This window comes from Mustela nigripes, chromosome 17 (genome assembly GCF_022355385.1).
Source record: "Mustela nigripes isolate SB6536 chromosome 17, MUSNIG.SB6536, whole genome shotgun sequence".
Taxonomy (NCBI): Eukaryota; Metazoa; Chordata; class Mammalia; order Carnivora; family Mustelidae; genus Mustela; species Mustela nigripes.
In genome coordinates, this window is record NC_081573.1 from 4,770,043 (window position 1) to 4,783,721 (window position 13,679).

Genomic DNA, 13,679 nt, shown 5'->3' on the forward strand with positions numbered 1-13,679 from the left:
ATTATTGTCGACATTCTTTGTCAATCTCTTTAATCCTGTTTGCTCTAATAACGCTCTGGCTGCCCATTAGAACCACCCTGGAAGCCTATTAAAAATGCCATTGTCCATGCCACAGCCCCAGAAAGCCTGATTTAAACTGGGGAGGGTGGGGATTGGGTGCTAATACTTTTAAAAAAATTCCCCAGGCGATTCTAAGTGCAGGGGCAGGCTTATGAACCACAGCCACGGCCCCTCCCTACTCCACCTGTTCTCTGTAGAGCTTAATAATGTGAGCGATACTCAAGGCTCAAAAGACAGGCGACCACCAGAGTCAACCTCACTATTGTCAATCCCATCTTTATCTTGAGAGGCACCACAGCAAAGGGATGGCACCTGCCGCCGGACCACCCAGGTCCACCATGTCCCCCTGGGTGACCTTGGTCACGGCACTTGACCTTTCTGGGCCTCTGCGTTTGTTCTGTCTAAAACAGGGACAAAATGCTTTCTAATTGGGAGAGTGTATTGAGACAAGACATTTAAGAGTGCCTAGTGCCTGCTTCATAAATGTCAGTGTTTATTGTTAGGAAATCTCTCCAGGCCTCAGTTTCCTTTTTGATGAAATGGAGCTAATAATAGGCTCTGCTTTGTGTACAGTGAAAGGAAGTGAATTAATATATGGAAGGGAATTTAGGACAGGGCCTGGTGTGCAGTTTTCCACCCTCGGTGATTGTCATTAATTAGTATGACAGACCCATATCCCTTTCTCAAAACGCTTTGATGTGTTCTATTTGAGAATTTGGAATTTTTCACACTTTAGGAAAATAATAAGGTGTATGACATTCTGGGACACCCTCAGTGGCATCTGAGGCCATTCTGGCAACCTATTAATTTATAATTTGGCCACTACGTGTGGGAATAGTTGCACAGCGCAGGATCCCAAGCAGAAAGGGCTTCGCGCTTCTCATGCTGGGGGCTGACACCCAGCTCCCCACCCCCAGAGCCATGCCCTTCCAGCGGGCAGCCACTCACGTAGATGAGGCCCGAGTAGTACCGCTCACGGAGATTGTGCAGGACGGAGGCCTCGTTGAGGCAGGTGAGCTCGGCCATGTCCTCGGCCTTGCTGAACTTGGGCGGATTCATGCGCTGGATCTGGTCCCGTGGCAGCCGCAGCCTCCGCCCGCTCTCCGCCAGTTCCACCTCGGCCTCCACCTCGCCCTCGTGCCGCAGGGCTGCCGCCTCGAACCCATGCAGCTCCGAGGGTACCCACACCAGGCGCCGCGCCGTCCACTCCACCTGTGGTGAGGTGCCGGCGCCCCCGGGTGAGCCACCCGCTCCCGGGCCACTGGGCGCGAACAGATACGGCTGGGCGGCCTCCGGCACTGGACCGGGCCTGAGGGGCGCCTTCCGCCCGGGCACCGACAAGGTCACTGCCGCCATGATCTGCAGGGGAGAGAAGGGTGGTGGTCAGCCCAGATCACACCCCACCCCCTACCCTGGGCAGTCCCCACCGCCTTTCTTCACCAGACCTCTTTTTACACATCTGCAAAACGGGCCCACGGACCTCCTTTACCAATTCCATTCATTCATTCAATAATTATCTAATAAGCCTGGCTGGGCCAGGCATCCTTCAAGGCATTGGCCATACAGCCAGGAAGAAGCGAGCAACAGGGGCGCCTGGGTGACTCAGTGGGTCAAAGCCTCTACTTTCGGCTCAGATCCTGATCCCAGGGTCCTGGGATCAAGCCCAGCATTGGGCTCTCTGCTCCGCAGGGAGCCTGCTTCCCTTCCTCTCTCTCTGCCTGCCTCTCTGCCTACCTGTGATCTCTGTCTGTCAGATAGATAAATGAAATCTTAAAAAAAAAAAAAAGAAGAAGAAGAAGAAGCGAGCAACAGATCCCTGCCTACATAAGGCGTTTGCATTCTAGTCCAGTGCTGTCCAGTATGGGAGCCACTGTCCCACACAGCTACTGGGAAATTGAAATAGAGAATCCAAACTGAGATGGGGGTTCTAAGTACAAGATACATAGCAGATTTCAAAGACTTGGTACAACAAAAAACTCATTAGTATTTTTTATATTTGGTGATTGATACATTGCAATGATAGTTATTTTTAATATACTGGATTAAATAAAATATATCATTAACATTAATAACCCTTGTCCCTTTTGAGTTTTTTCCATTTTTAATGTGGCAACTACAACATTTTAAATTACACAGTTGGCTTGCATTCTATTCCTACTAGATAGTGATGCTCTAATGCCAGGAGACAGATAAAAAGATAAATAAGTAAATTATATAGTATGTTAAGGGTGATAAATGCCAAAGAGAAAAAGAAAGCAGGGAACAGGGGATGTTAGGATTGAGGGCTGCTGCAGTTTTAATGGGGATGGCCAGGGAAGGCCTCTCTGATGTGGTATTTGAATAAAGACCTGAGGGAGACGAAGGGAGTGAGCCATGGGAATGTTGAGAGGTACAGCATTCCAGGCTGGGAGAAGAGCCAGTGCAAAGGCCCTGAGGCAGAAGTATGCCTGTGTGTCTGTGGCATTGTGAGAAGTCAGTGTGGCCAGAGCCAAGTAAACAAGGGGGAAGAGGTGGTAGGTGAAGTAAGATCGGGGACCAAGAGCACCAGACTGGGCCATGAAGAGGACATCAGCCCCTTAGATGTGAGCCCTAGGAAGGCGTCAATCTGATCTCGGTCACTCGGGTTCCCTGATCCCTCTGGCCTACCCCACAACTGCAGAACAGACTCAAATCTCATGTCTTAGTTATCAGTTCCTTCCTTCCCTGCAACCCACCTTCTTTTTCTCTATGATGAGGAGAGTGGCCCCATTCATTTACTTCTGCATTCACTCAACATTCACTCAACCAGATGTCCAGATGCCAGGCTCTGCCCGGAGTGAGAGTCTGGGGACCCTGAGATGCTTCAGATGGGGCCCTGCCTTGAGAAGCTCCTGGTCTGGGGGTGAGGCACCTCTAGTCTCAGTTGGCCACAACCCGGTGTGACCTGTGTACTGTAAGGGAAACACAGGGTGAGCCAGAATGGGCTAGACCCCTCCTGGCCCTCAAAGGCCCCAAAGAGCAGCAGCAAATAGCCCACACCAATTTCAGGGCAGTCTAAGCACCAGTCACGACAAATGCCTTCTCTGTCCCCGCCTGTGCCCTGTTCCTGAAGAAGTCTGCCTCTATTCTCCCCTCTCACTGCAAACATCTGTACGAGTCACAGGAATAACCGAATCTTTGTCTCCCCCACTCAATGTTTCTGCCTCTGCCCTCCAGGACCCCCACCTCCAACGTACCCACACACCCAGCTCCCCCTGAGACATCCCCACATCTGTCCCATCAGGCTCTTGGCTCTCCCTCAGAGCCTCTCCCACCTGGAAACTCGCCTCCACACTACACATCCCACTTTCACCCATAGCCCCTACACAAGCCCCAGCCCTTGGTCCTGGCGATCTCAGGCCTCAAACGGATGGCTTCTGCCCTCAAGCAGCAAGGTTCTCCCCCGCCACACACACACCCACTCCCCAGGCTCCCAATTGCCAAGGCTAACCACGGGCCTTCAGTGCAGCCCTGATCCACCCAGAGCCAAGCCCCATCCCCGGGACTTTGCCCCTACCCTCACCCTACCCCACCCACCAACTTCCCTCTCAGCCTGTGGCCTTTGACCAGGAAAGGTTTGGGAATTTTTGTAATCCGCAGGCCCTATGCCTCCCCTCCCTAGAGCCAGGATTCTGGGCCCCTAGTCCCTCCTCCCTTGGACCCATGAGCCCGGGGACCCCCTCACCTTAGGGCAGCTGGGCTAGAGGTGAGGATGACGGGACATCCAAATCCTGAGGACTGACAACATCCCTGATGTGGGGGGGGGGGGGGCAGGCCTTGGCTCCCAATGGCTGAGCCCCTCCGGCAGCCCCGCCCTCCTTAGCCGGCAGGATCACCTCTGCCTGGGCTCATTACTGTCATCGGGACAGGTGCTTTCACCTGCCCTGGGAGGGGCAGAGACTGCTGGGCTGGAAAAGGAAAAGGAGCCAGGGATCCGCCCCTGGGGCAGGGGCTGGGCCCTTGGCATCCAGCCCTCTGACCTCAGCCTAGTGCTAGTAGTATTCAAGAGTCCCCTCAGTGGCCAGACCCGGAAATCTGGGCCCCCAGACCCTCCTCCCTCAAACCCAGGGGTCCGGCCCCCAGCCCCCTCCTCCCTCAGATCCAGGAGTCAGGGCACCCAGCCCTTCCTCTCTCAGACCCAGGAATGCGGGCCTCCAGCCCCCTCCTTCCTCAAGACCAGGAGTCGGGCCCCCCAGACCCAGTATCCCGGCCCCAGTGCCTTTGTCCCTCAAGGCCTAGAAGCCCAGGCTCCCAGTGCTGTCCTCACTCAGACCTGGGATTCCTGGCCCCCAACTCCCCTCCTCAGATCCAGGAATTCGAGCGCCCAACCCCCACTTCCCGGAGACCCAAGCGCCCTGTGGCCGCCCCCTTAATCCGCGAATCCTCGGGGCTACCTGGGGCCGCCGGCCGTGCGGGAATCCAGAAGATGGGAAGGGGGCACGGGAATCCCCAGACCGATTGAGCTCTCAGGTGCGACTACCTCCGCGGTCCAGCGCGGGGCGGGGCCACGCCGCGTCACCCGGAGGGAGCCCAGCTCTGATGTCACTCAGCACCTGCCCGGCTAGGGGGGGGGGAAGGGGGCGGGTCCTGGAGCTGCTAAAGCCCTTCACAGGAGGATGGGGGGGCGGGGCGGAAGAGTCCTCTGCCAGGTGGGCTGCAGTGGCAGCCCCAGGCGCCCCTCCTCCTCCCGGGAGGCTAAAACCAAGGACACGCGCAGCGGAGAGGGCTGAAGATTCCCGGGTTCGAATCCCGCTCAAGCTTTCTGGGCCTCAGCTTTCCTCTGCGTGAGTTGCGGCCAGAGAAATTAATAAGATGACGTGGGAGAAAAGGCCCCCAGCCCAGTGCTTAATAAACAAGCAGTGCCTCACGACATCGTCTGATCTTTCTGAGCCTCAGTTTCCATAACGTCAGAAATGGGACAACACAATCCACAGAGAGTATTGAGAGTACCAAAGAAGATCACAAAGTGTTATTCTGGCCTCCAGAGCTTCGGTTTTCTCATAGGTGGAATGAGAACTAGGGAGGGGTAAGCGCATCTAATCTGTGCCAGTGTTTTTCTACGTTTAGAACAGCTCTCCGGGTTTTAATTCATAGAATGGTCTCAAAAACCAATGTGAGAGGCACCTGGGTGGCTCAGCTGTTAGGCATCTGCCTTCAGCTCAGGTCATGATCCCAGGGTCCTGGGATCAAACCCCGCCTGGGGCTCCCTGCTCAGCGGAGAGTCTGCTTCTCCCTTTCCCTCTGCTGCTCCCCCTGCCTGTGCTGTCTGTCTGTCTCTCTCTGTCAAACAAAACAAAACAAAACAAAAAACAATACGATGGGGACGATCAGCCTCCCCATTTGTCCAACGAGGAAAGTGAGGCACGGAGAGGGGAAGTAATGCGCTGAAGGGCACAGTCAGTAAGAGGGAGAGCTGGGATTCAAGCTCATACCGTTTTATGTCATTCTAAAGAGGAATCTGGGTACTCAAAGGGATCAGTTTCCTCTTCCTCGTTGGTTAACTCTATCGAACCTGCTTCCACATCTCCACCACAGGGCCACAGCCGGCCTTAGCGGACTATTATAAGATTAAAAAGGTTAAGGGACCCAGCACACAGCCTCCAAAGTGTTAGTCGCAACCCCTTCTCTCTTCAGTCACTGCCTCTGTTCAGCCTCAGTTTTCCCCTCCCTGTAAAATGGGTACAGTATAACCCCTCTCGAGTTAATATAAATTTGCTTGTAAAAATAAAAGCGCCCGAGTACATGATAAGTGCTCAAATATGTCTTTCCCTACCCTTCTGTCTCTGCAAGTCGTGACCCCTGTCTCTGGGCTGCAATTTTTACACGTGAGAACCGAGACACGTTATCTGGAGGCGGAGGGCTGAAAGCCATGACTCAGGTATTAGAGCGTCCAAGGTCCCAAAGCGAGCCTCAGTTTCCTCGTCTGCGGAATAGGCCCGGGACCCCCAGGGAGGACCCGGACCCGGCCTTTCACACAGTAGGAACTCGAGTTGGGGGTGAGTGTAGACGCCCCGCCCCCCCCACCCCGCCGCTGTCCCGCTGAGTGCCCAAGGTGAGTGGCCGCGTCACCGCTTCTCCCCAGCCGCCCGCGCCGGCCTTCGGGGCTCCTGTCCGAGGTCCCTAGGCTCCAACCTCCCCAGGCCCAGTCCCGCTCCGCCACCTCCGGCGGGCTGCGAGCCCCAGGCACTCACCGGCTTCCAGGGCCGTCCTGAGGCTTCGGCCTGGGGAGAAAGAGGGGCGGGCCCACCAGGAGAGCCCCGCCCACATGAGCACGGCAGGGGCCAATCGGCCCCCGCTGCGACAAAATACGGCCCCGCCTGTGGGGGATGCTCCCACCAATCAAGATCAGAGGCTGGCGGGCCGGACCAATCAGAAGTTGTCGGAGTGTGCCAGCCGTGGGAAAAGAACGGCGCCGGAGTGCGGAGCCAGGCAGCGCGGTCGTGGGCAGGACCCCAGGCCTGACGGGCAGGGGAGGCAACCAATGGCGAGCTGCGGGGGGCGGCCGGGGGCGGGAGGCCGGCCCGAGGGACACCGGTGAATGCACCGCTTTGTGCATGCAGCATGAATGGGGGCCTTTGTGAGGGCCGGCGTGGGGGGGCAGCTGGAGGCCGGAATGCCTGGGTCCCTCGGGAGCCGGCGGGCAGGAGAGACGGGAGAGAGAATTCACTTTTGTGGAGCTCCGACCGCGTACCAGGCCCTCTCTCGGAGGTGTGGGCGATACCGTCAGTAATAATAATGATCATTTATTGAGTGCCCAATGCATGCCAGAAGCTATGCTAAGCGCTTTACCTGCATGATCTCATTTAATCCTTACAACTACCCCTTGGAATTAAGATCATCATCTTCCAGATGAGGTAAACCCAAGCTTAGAAAGAGGGTGTTAATTGTCGAAAGGCATGGAGCTGGCAGGTGGCAGAGCAAGGGCTTGGATCCTGCCAAATTTGACTTCAGAACTGGTGCTCTTAACCACCATGATATACCCAAATGGTAGTTAATGCTTCCCAATTTACAGATGGGAAAACTGAGGCTCAGGTAAAGACAGATAACTTCCCAAGTTCACAAAGCAAAGGCCCCACTGGACCCTGAGGTGGAGCCCACCTCTGAAGCTAGTCTGTTGCTGTAAAGCCCTGCATGGTTGATTTCTGAGCCGTGTCCCCGCCTTATGGGTGTGTACCAAAGCTCCTGAAGGAATGAACAGCTGGGGTGGCCTGTCAAATTGTATTGAGACTGTACCCCTCCTCTGCTCAGAAACTTGTGCTTCACGGCTCCATTTCAGTAAAAGCTGAAGATCTCATTGTGGCCCACAAGGCCCTGTGTGATGTGTCCCCTCGGGCCCTCTCTGATCTCACTTCCCTCTTCTCTCCCTGTCACTCCTCTCCAGCCACCCTGGCCTCCTGGGTGTTTCTCAGTTCCAGAAATACTCCCCATGCATGGCCCTGCCTCAGGGCCTTTGCATTTGCTGTTTCTTCCAGCAGGAATCCTTCTTCTCTCCCCCCACCCCACGCCAAACCGGGTTCTGCATGAATATCTGCCTCTCTCCAATGTCAGGTCTCCTACAATGTCACCTGCTTCAGCAGGCCTGTCCTGATAATTCTGTATAAACCAATTCCCCTCGTCACTCTCTCCCCTGACTTTGCTTTGTTTTTCCTCATAGCACTGGAAGTATTTATGCATTTATCTGTTTATCATCCGTCTCCTCACCAGAATATAAGTCCCAAGAAGGCAAGGGTCTTTGTATTGTTCAGTGCTAGATCCTCAGGGCTTGGCATACAGTAGGTGCTCAAGGTTTTGTTGAATCCATAGTAACAAATCCTTGCATTGTGTGAACTAAATGAGTTAATGCATGCAAAAAGCTAGTGTGCTGCTGACATCAGGAAAGGGTTGAATAAACAGTAATTATTAGGGGCGCCTGGGTGGCTCAGTGGGTTAAGACACTGCCTTCGGCTCAGGTCATGATCTCAGAGTCCTGAGATCGAGTCCCGCATCAGGCTCTCTGCTCAGCAGGGAGCCTGCTTCCCTCTCTCTCTGCCTACCTCTCCATCTACTTGTGATTTCTCTCTGTCAAATAAATAAATAAAATCTTTAAAAAAAAACAGTAATTATTATTACAGTTGTTACTCCTTGCCCTACAAACCCTTCTGATAGCATGCAGGAGAGAAACAACAACAGAGAGAGAGAATGTCTACCACGAGGGAAAGAAGCCAGAGAAAGGGAAAGGTTGAGAGGTAAGAGACAGGGATCAAAGATGCAGGAAGAGGAGATGGAGTTGGGGTGACAGATATAGGAGCAAGAATCCAACACCCAACGCATTTACTTGGCAATGGCAAAGGCCATTATCCCCATTTGACTGATAGAAAACTAAGGCTAAAACAGATGAAATCCTGTGTACTTATGGGTCCCAGGGAAGAATGTGTGAACTGGGACACCACAGCAATTCAAACAGGAAAGGCTCTGGCACTCGCATTCTAAACATTCTGCCTGATGACTGGTGATGTCATCAATGCCGGTGAGGGTTAAATCTACCTGGCAACTGGTGATGTCATTATTCCCACTAAGGGTCTAAATTGGAGATGTCATTAGTTCTCAATCTGTAGGGTAACGGATGACATCACTGATTGGTAATAATGAGCTTCCTTTCGCTGAGGATGTTCTATGAGCTGCATGCCTGTACTAAGTGAGCACTTTAATAGCTGGTGATAGATATTTAGCACTTACTATGTGCCCGGCACAGTGCTAAGTATATTAAGTATATTAATGTATTAATATATTTGTATTAAATGTATTATGTATTAAACTCTAAGTATTAGGTACTAGTGTCATACCCATTTTACAGATGAGGACACTGAGAGAAGGCAGCCCAAGATTGGACAGCTAGAAATCATCAGAGCCCAGATTTGAACCCAAGCAGTCTGGCTCCTGTGCTTGGAATGTGAATCACTCTATGAAACTACAGGAGAGTGGCCAGGACCCAGGAAACCAATTCAGAGCCCTCCATCTGTCTTCCATTCCAAGTCTGCCACTGAGGTTCCTCAGGAGAAAACCCAAATTCATTCCCTTGACAGTCAAGGCATCTCCACCAGGCATCCATCTCCACCCCGCACTAGAATTGTCCCCATTAAGTTGCGAGCCTAGGGCTGTCAGGGGCCAGATATGACTCTACTGTGGGTATAGCAAAAGCTGTACTACAGAGGGGTGAAAGTAGGGGTGATAGAATATCAGGAAGGATGTATCAGGGACAAAGGAAATGGGAACAAAGAAGCATTCCAAGTTCCCAGACAAGGAGAGGGATTTCCGCAGGCCGGCACAGACCTTATTATTCTTAATTCATAATTGCCTTGTTATGCAGAATCTGAATAATGGGCAGCACAGGTGTGGGATAAAAGTCATCAGGGAGCTAAGTTCATGGACCAAAGTAAAATGTTGGAGCTGAGAGGGGAGGAGACAGGAGAACCAGCGAGGGGGTTGCTCCATATAAGAGAATCTAGGGGGACTTTTTTGGTAAGATTTTATTTTTAAGTAACTCTACACCCAATGTGGGACTCTAACTCACAACCCCAAGATCAAAAGTCACATGCTTTACTGACTGAACCAGAAAAAAAATTGGGGGAGCAGCTCCTGTGCCTAGTGGGAATAGCAGTTTTACTTTCTCTTTTAATTGATTTTTTTTTTTTACTTTTTAAAGAGTTATATATTTATTTGTTTGTTTATTTATTTAGAAAGCAAGCGGTGGGAGGGGCAGAGGGAAAGGAAGAGAGAGTGTCAAGCAGACTTCCCACTGAGCACGGAGCCCCAGGTGGGACTCGATCTCACAACCCTGAGATGGCAACCTGAGCCAACGCCAAGAGCCACGGTGTTCCAAGTCTTACTAGTGAAAAAAGAAGGGACAAAGAGCATGCTAAATGTACAATGGGTCCTGACTATAATCCTGCCTGGGACCTTTTCTCTCTGTGGTAAGGATCTGAATGGTTCCAGTATTTTATTTTTGGTTGCTGGGCTGTTGTTTTTCTGCATGTGATTCAGAGCTAGAAGTAGCTCTGAGACAAGGGCATGCTGGCGGCCTCTTGAGGGTCAAAGATGAATGACGGGTCCAGTTCTGCAACCTCAAATATTTACTGAGCGCCTACTATGTGCCAGGCCTATTCTAAAGCAGGAGTCAGCACACTTTTCTTCTGGAAAGGGCCAGACATATTTTCAGCTTTGAGGGTCACGTCGTCCCTGCTGTAACACTTGGTGCCCTTACAGCAGGTCAACCACAGTAGATAATACGTAAATGATGTGTCTGGCTGTGTTTCCCTAAATCTTTGCTTACACAGACAGGACGTGGGAGGATCTGACCTGTGGGCCAGAGTTTGCAGACCCCTGTTCTGGAAGCTGAGGAAATGGAGGTTACAGGGACATAATCCCAGCCCTCATAGAACTCAGAGCATGATCTACTACACACAGGCAGAGAGAAACTGCTCACACCTAAGTTAGATCCCATCCTTCCTCTGCTCAAAATCCACCCCTGGCACCAGTCTCACTCAGTTGAAGCAAAGTCCTCACCGGGGCTCACAGGCCCTACACCATCTGGCCCCCTTTGTCCCCTCTCTGACATCATCTCCTGCCATCTCTCCATGGCTTCCTTTGCTCCAAACACACCCGACTCAGCCCTGCCTCAGGGTCTTTCCATATGCCATTCTCTCTACTGGTATGCTCTTCCCCTAGCTAACCATGTGGCCCCCTCCTCTCTTTCTAGTCTTTGCTCAGATACTACCTTCTCTGTGAGGACATTTCTGAGCACTTTTCCCCCTGGACTCCTGATACCTCTCACCTGCTCAGCCTATTCTTTCTTTTCTTCCTTCTTTCTCTCTTTTTCCTTCCTTCCCTTCTCCTCCCCTCCCCTCTCCTACCTTCCCTTCCCTTCCCTTTCCCTTTTCCTTCCTTCCTTCCTTCCTTCCTTTCACCATAGTATCCTCCATCCTGCCAATAGTTTGCTTATTACATTCATTATTTATTCTCTGATGCCCCCAACTAGAATGTCAGCTCCGTGCTGGTGGGGGTTTTTGTCCGTCTTGTCCTCTGCCATCCCCAGTGCCTACAACAGAGCCTAGCAGACAGGAGACGTTCAATACACTCTCGCTGAATAAATGAGTGTGTTCTGGTGGTAGACACAGACTGAACGAGCAAACATATAATTATAGAGAACATTGGCAAATCAGGGTAAGGAAGGGCTATGAAGAAAAAGTCAAAGAGGATGCAAGAAGGCATGAGCCTGGGCTATTTTTAGCAAGGGAGTCAGGGAAGGTTTCTTGAGGTGGTGACATTTGGAATAGAAGGATGATGGGACAGTTGGTACTCTGAGTAAATGAATGAATGGACAGGTGTGTAACTGATGGGATAAATGAATAATTGGATGAGCAAATAAATAAGTGGATAAATGAGGAAATGGATAACTGGATGGGGGGATAAATGAATGAATGGAGTGTATACACGATCAATCAATAAATAAATGGGCAGATGGATGGAAGAATCAATTAATGCATAAATGGACCAACAGATGAATGAATGGACTGATGGACAGATGGATGGATAATAAATGGTCTTTTGTGCCCCCGTACCTTTGCATATGCTATACCTTCTGCTTGTTCTTCCTTCTCTTCATCTCTCTACTCCAGGAACTCCAGGCCAACTTCCCAAGGCCCAGTCTTTGTTGGATGTATAAAAGGCTCCCTAATCAGGGCACCTGGGTTTTTCAGTCAATTGAGTGTCTGACTCTTGGTTTCGACTTAAGTCATGATCTTGGGATGGTGAGATCAAGCTCTGTGCTCCATGCTCACCAGAGAGTCAGCTTGAAGATGTTCTCCCTCTGCTCTCCCCTCCATAAATAGATAGATCTTAAAAAGAAAGAAAGAAAGAAAGAAAGAAAGAAAGAAAGAAAGAAACAAAGAAAGAAAGAAAGAGAGAAAGAAAAAGGCTCCCTAGTCTCACTCCACTCCCACCCTTTGCCTGGCCACCATATCCTCTCCCTCATATTGATGCTCTGATCACACTCGGTTAGAACGATCTGTCTGCTGGTAGCTTTGCAGACCCAGCAGCCCCTCTAGAGCTGGACCTGACTCCAAGTCATGTCTGTGTTCCCATCATAGCCAGCATCCCACTGGTACATGAAGTGAGGACGGTCTCCAGAGGTGTATACTGTGTCTATGGGGAGGTATAAAGTCTAGAGTCAGATGACTCTGACAACATTGCTGTCTGTGGGGGGATGTACAGATCTGAATCTGGGACTTGCATGTGTTGGGTGTCTCTGAGTGAAGGGCCTCCAAAGAGGCAGGTCTGTATCTCTTGCATCTTACCTGGTCCTCAAAATACCCAGAGTCCAGGATCCATAGACTCTTCCATGCTGTGTGATCTTAGGCAACTGCCTTTCCCTCTCTGGGCTTCAGCAAATGGAAGGAATCAGACAGCCATTTCAAGGCCCTTGTTCAATGCCAACCTTCTCAGAGTCCTCACCTACTCGCTTCCTTCTTGTGTTGCTGCCCGGATCACCCTGGATTGTATCCCTCTCTGCCTCCTCTATCAGCTTGGAGATTTTAGAGGACAAGTCTGGGTTTGGCCAATGTCCCTGATACCAGTATCTCCACAATGGTCAAGGTCAGATATGTTCGGTTCCTGGGATCTCCCAGCACACATCATGTTTCCCTGGAAAACATGATGCCTCACAAGAAGGTTGTTGACTAAGAAAATGAATGGATGTATGACTTCTGTCACCTGCCGAGCTCCTATCATACTTCTCAAAAATTCCCTCCTCTGAGAAGGCCTTTCTGACTCCTTCTGCCTGGCCAGATAATAACTGTTCATATTTTTATGATACTTGTTATGTCCTAGGCATCCTAAATGCTTTCTTATACTTATATGTTGCATCATTTAACTCCCAGCAAGCATCGAGAGTCAGATTCTATTGTTTCTCTCCCTGCTATAAACGAGAGAAATTTCTCTAACTTGCAGAATACAGCCGAAGTGATGGGATGTCACTTTCATAATGAGGTTTTAAAATACTGAGACCTCTATCTTGCTAGCTGACTCTCTCCAGGTGGTCCTGACAAAGCAAGTGGCCACATTTAAGGCCGAGGGGCAAGGAAGGGAGGTTGGTCTCTAGCCAGCAGCCTGAAAGAAGCTGAATCCTGCCAACAACCATGAGAACGAGCACAGACTGACCCTTTCTAGCTGAACCATGAGATGAGTGCGCTCCCAGCAACGCTTTGATTATGACTTTGTGGGAGTCCCTGAAGCAGAGGATCACTACAACTATTTTTTTTTCTATTTATTTATTTGACATAGAGAGATCACAAGCAGGCAGACAGGCAGGCAAAGAAAGATGGAGAAGCAGGTTCCCTGCTGAGCAGAGAGCCCAATGTGGGACTCGATCCCAGGACTCTGGGATCATGACCTGAGCCGAAGGCAGAGGCTTTAACCCACTGAGCCACCCAGGCGCCCACTACAACTATTTTTAAAAAAACATTATTTTCTTTTCAAGTGAAAACTACTTTAATTACGTAAGATGGGGGGAGGGAATCAAACACTAGGATAACATTTCACCTGACCAGCATCCTACATCTCCCTTC

General features: G+C 51.0%; 1 protein-coding gene across 7 annotated transcripts in view; it reads right to left on the reverse strand.

Moving 5' to 3' along the window:
• The window catches only part of MYH14 (myosin heavy chain 14), an 82,028-nt gene extending 75,698 nt beyond the window's left edge, over positions 1-6,330 (reverse strand). For 2 of the 7 annotated variants that reach the window (XM_059382074.1, XM_059382078.1), the window contains exons 1-2: positions 2,775-2,879; positions 1,009-1,419 (exon numbers count right to left, since the gene is read on the reverse strand). In XM_059382074.1, coding sequence (XP_059238057.1) covers positions 1,009-1,419; positions 2,775-2,813 — 450 coding nt within the window. In that variant the 5' untranslated portion in view covers positions 2,814-2,879. Of the gene's footprint in view, positions 1-1,008; positions 1,420-2,774; positions 2,881-3,763; positions 3,816-4,472; positions 4,601-6,269 lie in introns of those variants that run through there. The other 5 variants (XM_059382077.1, XM_059382075.1, XM_059382076.1 and 2 more) reach the window with 5 other exon arrangements.
• Positions 6,331-13,679: the final 7,349 nt, after the last annotated feature.